This window comes from Labrus mixtus, chromosome 2 (assembly GCF_963584025.1).
Source record: "Labrus mixtus chromosome 2, fLabMix1.1, whole genome shotgun sequence".
In the NCBI taxonomy this organism is placed as follows: domain Eukaryota; kingdom Metazoa; phylum Chordata; class Actinopteri; order Labriformes; family Labridae; genus Labrus; species Labrus mixtus.
In genome coordinates, this window is record NC_083613.1 from 7462127 (window position 1) to 7475684 (window position 13558).

A 13558-nucleotide genomic window follows, 5' to 3' on the forward strand; every position below is an offset into this window, starting at 1 on the left:
GCAATTATGGCAAGAGGTTTCAGTTTGATGTCATAATGCATGACTGTGGACTTTCATTTTTTAAACGTAACTTTGTTTTTATACATTTAGATTTTTAACGCTTTCTCTCACAACCCTGCACTCACCTGTGCACTTTGACTTGTTTGTACTCAAAATGTATGCTTGCCCTTAGGATTATTGGTACCAGACATTTTCCCTGGCGTACTAAAGACATATATGGTTTGAGGATCTGGATCAAAGTCTTTACATGCAAGGACATGCAGAGTTATTCCAAGTGCACGCAGCAACTACTCCAGTACAGGGAAATATTAGAAAATAATGCTCCAAATTGCAAAACATTGCTTTTGAAAAATGATACAAAAATACTTCCATATTAAGGACAACAATTCTGCATAATACTGATGATATTTAATGAGCTCTAGCAACAGTGTAAAGTTTAAAAGAAGCAGAAGGAACATACAACATGAGCTCACAAATCTCTGATAAAAAACACCCACTACAGGGAGAAGAGGCGTCAAGGTGGCTCAATTTGGTGCTCAGGTGTTGGAAGTGGGCCTTTTTTAAGCTGACAGCCAATCAAATGCCTTCTTTTAAATATCAAAGCTGTTGAACCTGATGAAGGAACAGGTCTGCCATTTAGAGATCATTCTAAAAGAAAATAAATACTGCTAAGTTGGAACATGAAGTCAGACTGAATGGTAACACTGTCGTTGTTAGTTGTAATGAGTGTGCTGCCACTGTATTTACTACACTAAACAGGGATCTCGTTGTTTGTGTGTGTGTGTGTGTGTGTGTGTGTGTGTGTGTGTGTGTGTGTGTGTGTGTGTGTGTGTGTGTGTGTGTCTGTTGGCATTAAAGAACAGAGACAGAGATGAGAGCGTGTTTTTAAGGCTTTCACTATTCCTCTCGCTCTCTTTATTTTACCCCCCCTCAGCTCTCTCTATCTGCTGGCAGTTTGCATGGCTTCAGATCAATGAATCAATGGTTCCCACCCACTGAAGCTCCTCTGGCATTTCACAAACAAGCAGAGGGTAATAACAGGGAGACGGAGAGAGCTTTCAAGCCCTAAAGGATGAATAAAAGATAAAAAAAAATGTGTTGAGGGAGAAGAGGAATGTAATTAAGCCTGCTGCAAATTTAGTCTTATTATAATTTGCACACTAAGAGTGGCTAACATAATTATTGACCAGTCAGAAAATACTGCTGAAAAGATATCCTGCAGTCTCCTGGGCTTTGTTTAATTGATTTTGCTCTGCTGATTGATTTTGATTTTTTTTTTCTATTCTGTTCAAATCCTATCTGCAATTATAGCATGAAACACAAGAACTTTATTGTGCTTTTGTACGAGTGTTGGCATGGTTTTATAACCATGAACAGAGACAGATGGGGGTTGAGTGAGGGGGGGTGGTGGTGTTGCAAGGATGTTTTTAGGAGCCAGATGGCTGACCTCAGAGGTTGGACCTAGGTCAAGTTGAAAAACAAGCAACGGCTGAGGGGAAGGACGCCCCTCCTAAATCCTTCTCCTTCTCATTTTTCTTGTTCAATCACATCGCAAAAATAAAAAGGAGATGGAAAGCATGAACAGAAAGGACCTCAAAATACTCGGATGATGGAAAAGAAATCCATTTTAAATACTGCTTGACTTGGCAATTGTATCTTTTCTCGCTTTTACAGTAATTTATTCAACTCTTCATTACACGGGCAACGCTGCAGATAACCCACAGAACTCCAATTGTTCCTCATTTTGTATTTGGTGCTGGAGTGGATGCCTGTCATGGTGAATGGTTACACCAAATGGAGGCTTTGTCTGCAGCAGAAGATGCAGAAACAGCAACAACAAGGCCCATGTATGCACTTCTATATATGCTGTGTGTATTAAGTAGTATTAGGTCCCCTAAACCCATTATTATTCTGCTCTCATCACTTTTTAGCCAATGAGAAACTCTTAAGAGGTGGCGGCACAGTCTCACTAATTTACACCCATGTCACCATCTTCCTCCTCCCGCTACTTACAAGTACACACACATATACAGAGAACACAAGAACCTTCAAATCATTATGTCTCTCTTTCCTTTCATAAGCTAAATTGGGGTCAGGACCATGATGGTTGAACAACACAAATAACAAGTATGCAAGAGGAGGAGGAGCACGACGAGAGACAAAGACGTGTAGCGTCCAACAGAAAGCTTCAAAAATGGCGGCACACAAAAAGACACAAAATGGACGGAGAAAGGAAACTATTTCATAGTCGTGACCAAGTCAGAAATGTGTTTTTTAAATGAGTTTAACATTAGGAAAAGAAACAATCAGTCCCTTCCCTGTCTTTGTCAAACATGCTGTGTTCTTGTTAAGTTTTATTAAAGGCCATTTAATTTAATCATATATTTTCCAAATATATTCATTGATTAAGTGACTGCAAAAGTGAACACTTAAAACCCTGATATTCCTTATGTTTAGACAATTCAGATGCTAAATGTGTTGAGATGAGTAAAAGTTTAAAAAAATGTAGTTAATGGAAAACTGAAAAGCCAGAAGCAATGCAAAGAGTGCTACACTTTAACATGCATTTATGAAGCTTAGGAAGACTCCAGTAAACATAACGGGGGGAGAAGAGATGAAACCAACCATGTCCAGCAGTACCGGACAGTTAGGACATAAAAGCTCTAACTTAAAGTCTTGACTCGTACCTTGACTCTCTCACGTCTTAAGCAGCAGAAGAGACAGCTTTCATCAAAGGACCAGTCTGACACTTCTTCTGGCTCGCAGTCTGGTTGAGAGAGGAAAACAGATTTATTATCAAATTATTTCAAGCTTCATCTACAATCTCAAATATACAGTAGGCTTTATCACAAATCACACGTGTGCAGTTCATGAATTAAAATTGACAAGAATAACAAGAACTGCAAAGAAAATCTTTGATTTCTGTCAAAATATCGTCATTTTAATTGAAGTTGATATTGTGTGTTTTATTTTCATTGATCATGTTGATACAGTTTGCATTTTAGAAAAAGCTTTGAAGTGGATAAATAGTCGGGGTAATCGTCTCTTCTCATTCAGCATCCAGTCGAGCCTGCAGGGAGTGACAGCTCAGAGACCACAACCCCAACGAGGGAAGCATTCAAATGTTTCACTATTAATTATAGATGATGGGTAAATCTCAGCGATGACTAACTTCATTCGTCCAATACAAAACTTAACTACTACTGTGATCGACAGATAAGCTCACTTCACTGTCGCATACATACTTGCCTAAAGACCAGAAACACTGCGTGAATATATATTGAGTGTGTGTGTGTTCAGTGTATGTAAGTAAATATTACTATTTTTTTAGTGAAGTATTCATGTCCTAAAGTTGTATTATAGAGGAAGTAATTATCCCATTTCAAGACTACGTTCTGTACATCAGGTTTGGTGAGATGATGAAATTCGCTGCTCTCTCTTGGTTGCTCAGTTTCCAGGTTTCTAGTTTCTTCTTACCCAACAGCAAAAGAAAATACAAACAGTTCCCGATGACGGCTTTATGCCTACACATAGGAGACATGACCGTGCCATCAGAATAAAGACATTATGGCTCTTTAAAAGAGGGTGCCTTATGTCCTTGGTTTTTGACTGCATATATCTCAATCCAAATGTTAACTCTTGTTTTGAGTCCAGGAAGCACTCCTTTCTAGGTATTTATTTTATACAAAGATTTTTTTTTTATTTTATACATGAGACTTTTGTATTATACATCTGTATTGGGTGTGCAATGATATCAAAAAACAGGTTGAAAAAGGTTAGATTTAAAACAAGCACAGGTCTATACCTGATCAAGATTTCTTAAAAACATCAGATTTTTTAAATAATCCAACCGCAAACAACTATCCTGCAGTCATTTCTTAACACCAAAAGTCAAAATCTGTGCATAAATGAAAAGATTAACTACAATTTGTGTTAAGAGTTGCAGCGTGTTGATTGAATGGAGAGAGAACTCTTAACATTTACGATTTGAATAACGTTATGAATGATTAAGGATCTGCTATTCATTTGTAAGACAAAGATAAAATAAAATAAAAAAACATTTCATTTTTATTACAAAAACAAACAGATTTCATACCCACAATAAAAAAGGAATGTGCTAATAGGAGTATTTGAAATGATTTCAGATACTTATTCATACAGAATTTAAACTATCTCAGCAATGAACCGTCAGTCATTGATGATTTTTATCAATATTAATCCTGTCCTTGTGGGTTTATGATTGATTCAGGTGATGTGTACTGTCAGTTCAGGTTTAGATTAGTTTGAGTTCAGAATTGTGTATTTATAAAGGTTTTTGTACATTTAAGTCAAATTGTAAGTGTATTTTAACCAGTAGAGAAGCTTCAGAACTTCACAAAAAAAAGAGAGAAACAGAGAGGAGAATGCAGTTGACTTGGTTACAGCTGAGCTGTTGCCATGGCGCTATACTGCCTTTTAAAAACCTATAGTTCAGCCAGAAAAACCACTGAATATAAAAGAGACATATACAGAGAGAGAGAGAGAGAGAGAGAGTTACACCATAAAGGAGAGGAAGGAGAGAAGTAAAGGGAGTGTGTTGCTGAGAGAAAAAACAGAAGGTTGGGTCAGCTCCAGAGAGAGAGAGAGAGAGAGAGAGAGAGAGAGAGCTCAGAAACACAAGAGCAAATCAATATGGTCACAGTATACTGGGAACATATAGTTTATGTCACATCACAACCCCCTTTCTCCAAAATGTGACCTTTTTAACCGCTTTTTAACAGTAGAAACTCAGTTTCACATGTTTCATCCTTTCTATGTCATCATAGTCCTTCACCTCGCATTACAAGAAAGCTTTTACTTAAAAGGGTTAATTTAAAGTGATATATAAAATCTTATATGCCTAAGTATTCCTTCACACTGACAAATTGCACAGAATATGTCAGTAAAGCAGATATGAGAAACGGGTAGACACACACACCCTCGAGAGCAAACTGAGCAGACAGAAATGATGACACAGATCAGTCGTACATGTGATGAGAAAAGAGCAGAGCAGCAGCTTGTCTACAGGGAGGTGGAATGTGCTTCTAGCGTGAACAGCAAGACTACTGCTCGGACATATATGACATGCGCCTCCATCTTTAGTGTGAGCCTGTCACTCGTTTCTACCTGAACTCCCTGTTTCATCTCTTCAATCTGTGTTTGTGTGTTGGTACACAAGCTGAAGTTCATACATTCTTTGTCCCTTATTATCCAGAAGATAATACCTTTGGATTTTCTAATCACAGTCTCCTTTCCTTTGACACATACAGCATGGACATTTTATTTCTCTCTTTTTCATTCTTGCTCTGCCACTTGCTGTATTGAAAAAGGTTAAAAGGTCAAGGGCTGCATTTGAACCCTGCGGTTGTGCTGCTTACAACATCCCTACGAAGACACCAATTAGCTCCAGTCCCTCTGCTAATGTGACCCTGCAACCTCTTACTGTGGTCAAGTTTCTCTGTGCCTGTGTGAGTATAAGCTTAAAGATGGTGACGGCGTTTACGTTAATATGAAAACCTGCAGGACTCATTTTTCTTTAGTTACATCAGTGTCACCACCATTATAGTTTCTTATTTGTCAAAAGCCGGCCGTAGACCAAAGATTCTATAAAATGTTGGTAAGTGAATGTCATTTCTAATCATCAGATTTTAGAGATAGGAACTCAAAATCTCAAAGCAAAGACTTCTTTCTAAAATTGAGTAAAACACGCCCACTGGGAAGGTGCATGATTTGCAACCAAGGTACAAAAAAGCTGATAAAACACCTGCAGCTGGCTTAACAAGTTATATACTAGGGATGGGAAATTCATGCAAAATATGACTTGATAATCACTGGGAACTATTCAATGATGAGTGGATAATTAATCCCCTTTGCTTTCCCGAAAATGTGAATCCCACCACACGGCAGCTTTGTAGCATTTTTATGTCTTCCTCCTATTACAAACCCACCTTTAAATAGCTGGAAACACAAACGTTTAATTGAAAAATGGCACAAAGACAACATATTGAATGCTGAAACTGAGACATTTGACTACTTTTTGAAAACAATATGCCCATTTCACATATGATCTAACACATTTTGCAAAGGGTCATGTTTACCTCTCTGTTGTATCCCTTTCTCTTTTAACAACACTCTGTAAGCGTTTGGGAACTAAGGAGACCAGTTTGTGTAGTTCTGAAAGTGGATTGTTTTACCATACTTGCTTAGTGCTTAGGGATTTCAGCTGTTCAACATGTAGCACCATTTTAGATGTATTGTTCCAGTTTCCCCCAATACGAGATGATGAGAGATGGCCACAACGGCAGTGTGCAGCGGCCTGCGAGTAGAGAGACGGGTTCCACAATATATAGGGATTAACTTATGTTATGTGGACTGAATTGGGGCGGCTGTGGATCAGTGGAAGAGTCGGTTGTCTCAACTGGAAGCTTAGGGGTTCAATACCAAACTCCTCAGGTCCAATGTGTCTATAGGGGGTTAGAGAGACACTTAAGCCCAATTTCCTCCCGCTGCTTCAATGGCGGCATACACTGTAAATGTGTATGAATGGGATTAGCTAATTGATGGCAATTTTGCATAGCAGCCATCGATGTGTGAGTGAATGTGTAGGTGTGACCTGCGGTGTGAAAGCACTTTGAGTAGTCAGAAGAGAAAAGCGTTATACAAGCTCAGGTCCATTTAACATGAAACGACCTTCGACTGGGGCTTTATGAAATGGAAGAAATGAACACATGCTGTAAAACAACAGTTTCTTCTCTTTTTTTTTTGATGTAGGTTGCTGAGGTTTGATTGAAATGAAGCCACAGCCTCATTGAATGAATGCAGACAGAGCAGATGAAGATGACTGGAGCTGCATAGCCTCAGGCGGCGCATGCTGCTTCATCGAAGCGCATGGCATAAAAATGGACTTATTTTTAATTATGGATAATAACTAGCATTTTAGGATATAAACCTTGTCTTTATCCATGTCATTATCCGTGCCTTTCTGAATTCAGACTCGGATTCAGGCTCATCTCCCCCCCATACCATCATGCATGGCGGCTTATGAACTGTGATTATGATGACTTCCAAACAAGATTTCAGATTTGGACTCGTGAGACCACAGTGCAGGTCTCACTTTGCCTCAGTCCTTTTTAAATCAGCCAGGGCACATAAAGGACGGCAGGGTTTCTGAATCTATTTTAAATAGTGTTTCCTCTTTGTATGGTAGAGTTTCAGCTTGTATTTGCGAACGCAGCGATGAGCTGTACTCACAGAGCGAGGCTTCTGGAAGTATTCCTGAGCCCATGCAGGGATGTCCATGACAGAATCGTCTCGTTTTTTTCGTCCGCTTTAGATTTCGAGGATCACACACATCCAATATTGGTTTTCTGCCTTGTCCCTTGTGAACATTGCCAACTAATAATGCATACGGTTTCCTGCTAATATATCAATACAACATGATCATTATTTTTTACATTTAAGAACTTGATGAGGACTGACTGACAGCAGAAAAAGCAACCAGAAAGTACCTGTCTTAAAGCAAAATGCCATGGGGAATTCTGGGAAATGACAAATTACTGACGTGAAACATGATAAAAGCCCATTGAGGGAATAATGATTGGAAACAGCTTCTTTTTTTGTCTTCAAGTGTGTGAAGGTTTCAATGCTACAACATCAAACTGTACTGTTGCAGGTTTATTGAATGTTGAAGGTGTGTGTCTGTGTTTTCTATATCTGGTACTCGTTAAATAACCAAATACAGAGTGTATTATATGTGTTTGTGTGGTAGTGTGATGCATGAGTGAAAATGACGTTGTCGAGTCAGAAATATTCTAAAAATGCCTTAAGATGTTGGGGGAGGAGTCACATGATTCCAGCACAACATATTGACCTCGTTTCTCAGAGAGAATAAGAGAGAGAGAGCGAGAGAGAGAGAGAGAGAGAGAGAGCAAGCTGGAGGTTTTGGTGAGGTTGGGCTCTGCTGGCTTTATTCTCATGTTCGATTTGTGTCACTCTGAGCAGAAAACCCATCAATTAGATCAGTTGTATACCTTCATTTTTGTCAATGATTACGTGCCTTACTTCCCTTGTGGCTCTAAGCCTCTCTGTTGCTTAAATGACATGCATACATGCATACTGTTATTTAAGTACTGTGCATTGACCTAGAGATAAATAAATAATAGCATACATGACTGAATACACAGAACAGCTCTAACAGCATCCTAAATCCAGGTTTTTTTGTACATCGCTAAGGCTTTGTGATTTCCACTTCTTCACACTGACTATTTCAGTTTGAGTTTTTATAATTTTATTCTCATCAAAATGAAGTATGACAATGTCTTGTGTTTGTTTGCTGATAAGAAAGTGAACATTACCACCGTGACTTCACCCAATGGTTTCTAGTGGACTGTGTTAAAGCCTCTGGTTTGGCATTTAGGTTGCTTCATCTTTGTTATTTTGTTGTTGTTGTTATTTTAGAGCGACCATATTTAGAAGGTTGGTGGAGCTGGAAGAGAGTGAGGGGTTAGCAGTCAGGTCAAGCTAGTGCTAACCTTTACAGCTAGCTGCATCAATAATTTAAGATTATTGTGATTGTGTGTGGTTATTGTTTACTTAATTTTTTGTAAAAACAGGTATAACAAAGGTTTCAACTGGAACAAAGAACATCCAACCATGAATGGTGTATTTACAGCAAACGCCCAGTAAGAGGGTCTTACGTATCTCCTGCTTTATTATATAACTGTAGATGGGACCGCAATTTACAAGACTAGCATGATGCCATTTTGATGGAGATGTTAAACTAGCGAATGAGACCATTAACACATTAAGGAACTGTTCACTGAGAGGATAAATCAAGTGAGAAGAAGGCCCTTTTTCACATAGGTGTTATTTAATAGTGCTTCTTTCTGGAACCAAAAACATCTCCCCCTGCTGGCCTTTAGAAAGGATGCAGGGTTAAGGCGACATCGGTAACACACATCGGTAGGTAATCAGTGTTGATAAATCCCACATGTTCTTAACCAGCAGGCTCGTGCATGTTCGGGGACATTTGCATTCAGAAACGCCTCCACTAAACCCTTTATGGTAACAACACACCTCTTTAAAAACCACGTGAACATATTTACCTCTGCGGAATAATACGAGAGCAAAGAAAAGGAGCTTTATAACAGAAATTGAAGTGGATGAGGTTGACTAAAAAATGGTAATAAATAAATAAATAGATAAATAGATAAAATAAGGTTAGTAACTCTCACGCTAAGTGACAAAAGAACAAATGCTGCATGAGAGAAGGTGACAGGTCAGAGGAGAAAAGACGAAGATGAAGTTTGAGATTAAGCTCAGTGCAAAAAATAAAACGCATCACGGCACAAAAGCGAGAGGCATTTGCAGCTGGAGCATAACAGAATAATCCACAATTTCACCCAAGAAGGGTGCATTTACAGCGTATTCTTTAAGGTTTTGGAACTAATTTAGGCAACACGTCTGTTCCAAACATGACAAATAATTTATTTGGGGTTTTTAATTCAAGAAAACTCGGAACACGCCTCTACGGTGAGATTGATTCTGTGACACTCGTAGTGCTTTTAATTTGTAGTTTTCAATGTTCTACCGCTAGATTCTGTGCGTAAGCATGCTCAGAGCTATGCTTATATTTACACACATTTCTAAGTAAAAGTACAAGCTGATAAATCCCACTATTTGCGTAGGAATGTTTTTACGCACACATTATGCACAGAACCGTGTTTACGCACTGTTGAGCCCTGGAGGCTCAATCAACTTCCAATATCAGGTCTCTTCCCAGAAAAATAAAATAAAATCTTGGTAAGGATCTAACAGCAAAGCTGTCCCTTCATTTGTTATCTATTGTTTTCTGCTTTATAATGAGTGTTACATCCCAACATGGCAACACACTTGTTTTTTCATCTATGTGTCAAGCAGCAGGAAGTGTTTCTTACTGGATCCATCTGTCTGAGTCTCCTGTAATGACCCTCTAGCTGCCTCTTATCTCACTGTGTAAAGCCGTCAAAACAGAAACTGAAAGTCATCCAAAGGAACTAGAGGAAACTGTTTAAATTGAATATAAAATCCTGTCTTAAAAAAGCTGATCAGCAAAAATAAAGAAAAGATGGGGCAGACAGAGCGGTTATGCAAGAGTACAGTCTTCCAGTGTGATTAGGAGAGCTGCTTTTGTTTGTGCATTTGGTCATTTCTACATTAATAGCTGATGCACACATGTTGACGATGAGAATGTGATCTGCCAAGTTTAAATCAGTGAAAACACCAATACACCTTAATAAACATGTTCATGCCATATTTTCCTCTTCCTCTCTTCTGCTCTTTTCATTGACATATCGGGTTTGGCATTAATTAAACATGTCTGTTTTATAAATGAATTATACTGTTATGTTTTCTAAGCTGTAAAATAAACAATGTCTTTATAATAGATTAATAGATAGATGGAGAGACGCTGCTACACTCTTTTTCACTTTGGTATTTACATTGAACACACATCAAACACATTCTCCCACAAGCTTGAGCAAGACTGTAGCGGAGCTTCTGCAAAACAAATTAAAGCCTGCGTGCAGAAAAATGATTTTTGTGCATACGAAATGTCAAAGGCCACCAACAGAAAATCAAAAACTAAATCACTATTGGCAGAAACCGTTCAACAATTTATTTTCTTATAGCTGTGTATGTATTTGTGCATACGAATACATATTGTTTAATTTGACATTATAGTTTGTAACCCACTAAGACTGATCTCTATTCTCTATGTTCTCTCTAAGATGTGTGAATGTGTGCTGTAAGTATGTGAGCATGTTTACCTTGGAAAAGGGTGATATCTTTGACTAGTCCCGGCCCAAACAAGCCTTCCAAGATGCTTTCAAAACCTGAGAAAAAGTGGAGAAACGTGACATTAATTCAAGCCGACATGTTTATCATCAAAACAACAAAAGACTGCTGCTTAGATACTGATTGTAGCAAATAAAAAAGAATTACTGTCACACAGGATGCAATGACTTCATAGATGTTTTTTTTATATATATAGCAAGAACTCAATGAATCATTTGAAAGATATTTGAAGCATTATTCTTCTTCTTTTGAAGGGGGGATGGGGGGGTACTTAAATTATGACGTTTTTCCCGTAGGACATATTTCGCTGATGCACAGCCTCCAGTGCACCCAGCAGCAACCAAAACCAAAAACCAATAATAGCAGCATGAAGCAGTTTGTATTATTAAATCATGCTCTGAATTCAGATGTATTTTCTGATCAATTAAATGAATACTGACCAGAATAATATTTTTTAATATATGTATGTTGTGTGTACCGACGTCCACATTAAAAACACATGAAATGAAAATACAGATTGAGTGAAGAATGATTAGAAGGCACATAAAACAAAGAACAAAGACTTTTCTTCGTCAAACATAAAACACAAACACACCTAAATATCTACAAAGAAGGCCGTGTGACACTTATTATTCATATATACACACAGTAGACACACACCCACACGTGCGCCTAAACACACATAGTGTCGAAGCATTTATTAGTCAAATGCACAAAAGACCTACACACAAACACACACCCTCGTCTTGCTTTCCAGCTCTTAAAGCGAATTAGTGCTTTACCTAATACACCAGGCTAATGTCACTCACTTTTTTTATTAACTGTAAATACCCTCGTTCGGCTGTTGCTTGGCAACCTCATACAGAAGAGAAACATAAATACATATTGCAATTTTCAACCTGACCCCCCCCCCCCCTCCCATCACTCCCCTCCCCCACCCCATCCTCCATTAAATGGAAACAGAGGCAGACGGAGAGAAACAGAGACAAAGAAACATGTAGGTGTGTGTGTGTGTATAAATGTGTGTGTGTGCATTTATTCCGTGGAATTGAAAGGTTAACGGAGCACATACAGTCTCTCTCTCGTACACACAGACACACAAATGCACGCAGTTCAAGTGTAGCCACTTGTCAGGCCACATACTTTACATTGCAGGACAAAAACTATCGGCATGAAGCACAGTCTGTATGGATATTTATTTCTCTTTTATAAAATCATTACAGTAGACCTCACGGCAGCAAAACATTAGCTCCTACAGCGACGTTACAAGCAACAGACAGCAACGTGTCAACAGACAGCAACGTGTCAAAGAGTCAAGGTCTGTGGAGGAGTTTTATAGGTCTGTGCTCAATAACTTATATGTGGTCAGTTATTAATCCTCTTTCTCTCCTTTGTGTGTCCTGCTTCAGGATGTATTGTTTGAGTAATATACTGTATAGTCTGTAAGGGATGAGGCAAACCGTATTCTTTTAGTCTGGTCTGTTTACAGTACCAAATGATGGATTCATTGAGGGTGTTTTCATACATAGCTGAACAGTATTATGGGAATATTACGAATGAAACCCTATCAAAAGTAAATGGAGTAATTAGATATGGTATTGTAAACAAAACATTTCCCTGTATTTCAATTTGCATTGTTTTGAAGTTGATATTTTCTTATGTTGTAAAATTCTCTTCATAATTAATGTTGAAAGTAAACATCCTGAAACTAAAGCTGAAAATCAACCTCTACACTCCTACACTACAGAACTTTATCTGATTACCCTGCATTTGTTTATATGCTACTATTTTGAAAGCACATTTAATCTTTCCAACACACACACACACACACACACACACACACACACACACACACACACACACACACACACACACACACACACACACACACACACACACACACACACACACACACACACACACACTAACGGCAGCTTTGGATTGAACTATGAACTCTACGAATTATTACTTGCTCCACCATTATACAGTCCCAATGTGCTGGAGTTTAATGCCAAACAATTCAATATTTGTTACCCTAATGGGAACTGCCCAGTGTTTCAGCAGCCCATATTCTAAAAATTAAAATAGTCCTAATAATGTTCCATAACAACAAAAGCCCATTTTTTCAAATCCCTGGAAAAAATATTTTGTCAACATCCCCTTTAAAAAAATGTTACATTGCTTAGACATCTCTTAAGATGTATAGTGTAAGATGCTAGAGAATATATGACTGTATGTCTACAAGAGTTCCTACAAGTATAGAAGTACAAACATTCATGTGTGGGTGCATGTGAAGGAGAGAGACTTTAAAGCATACTGTATTTTGGGATTGGTGCTTTCCTCTTCCGATTCAGCACCATGGACAGAGTCACCCCAAACTGCTGCAACAGCCTGAATTCTTAATTTCTTGGATTTTCTATTGGGCAAACTGGCTTTTCTTTTTTTACTATTTGGAATTTGTGCTGTCATTTAAGCAGCATGGCAACACTGTGAGGGGGAAGTACACAAATGTAACATTGACATGTTCATTACACTTCTTAAGGGGGGAAAAATCAACACAAACAATAGAGACTTTTATGGACTGTATCGCACAAAGATTGAGTTTATTTCTGGGTTAACCACAAACTTCAGGAATTAAATCATGTGATCACACCTCAGAAGGACAATATTAAAGCTAACACTTAAGAAGACGAATAGACGAGGCAGT

At 38.3% G+C, this 13558-nt stretch overlaps 1 protein-coding gene across 1 annotated transcript in view; it reads right to left on the minus strand.

The window, feature by feature from the left end:
* The window catches only part of lcor (ligand dependent nuclear receptor corepressor), an 82207-nt gene that overhangs the window by 30646 nt on the left and 38003 nt on the right, over positions 1–13558 (minus strand). The window contains exons 2-3 of the mRNA XM_061049338.1: positions 10824–10889; positions 2688–2767 (exon numbers count right to left, since the gene is read on the minus strand). Of these exons, the coding sequence (XP_060905321.1) occupies positions 2688–2767; positions 10824–10889 (146 nt within the window). The remainder of the gene's footprint in view (positions 1–2687; positions 2768–10823; positions 10890–13558) is intronic.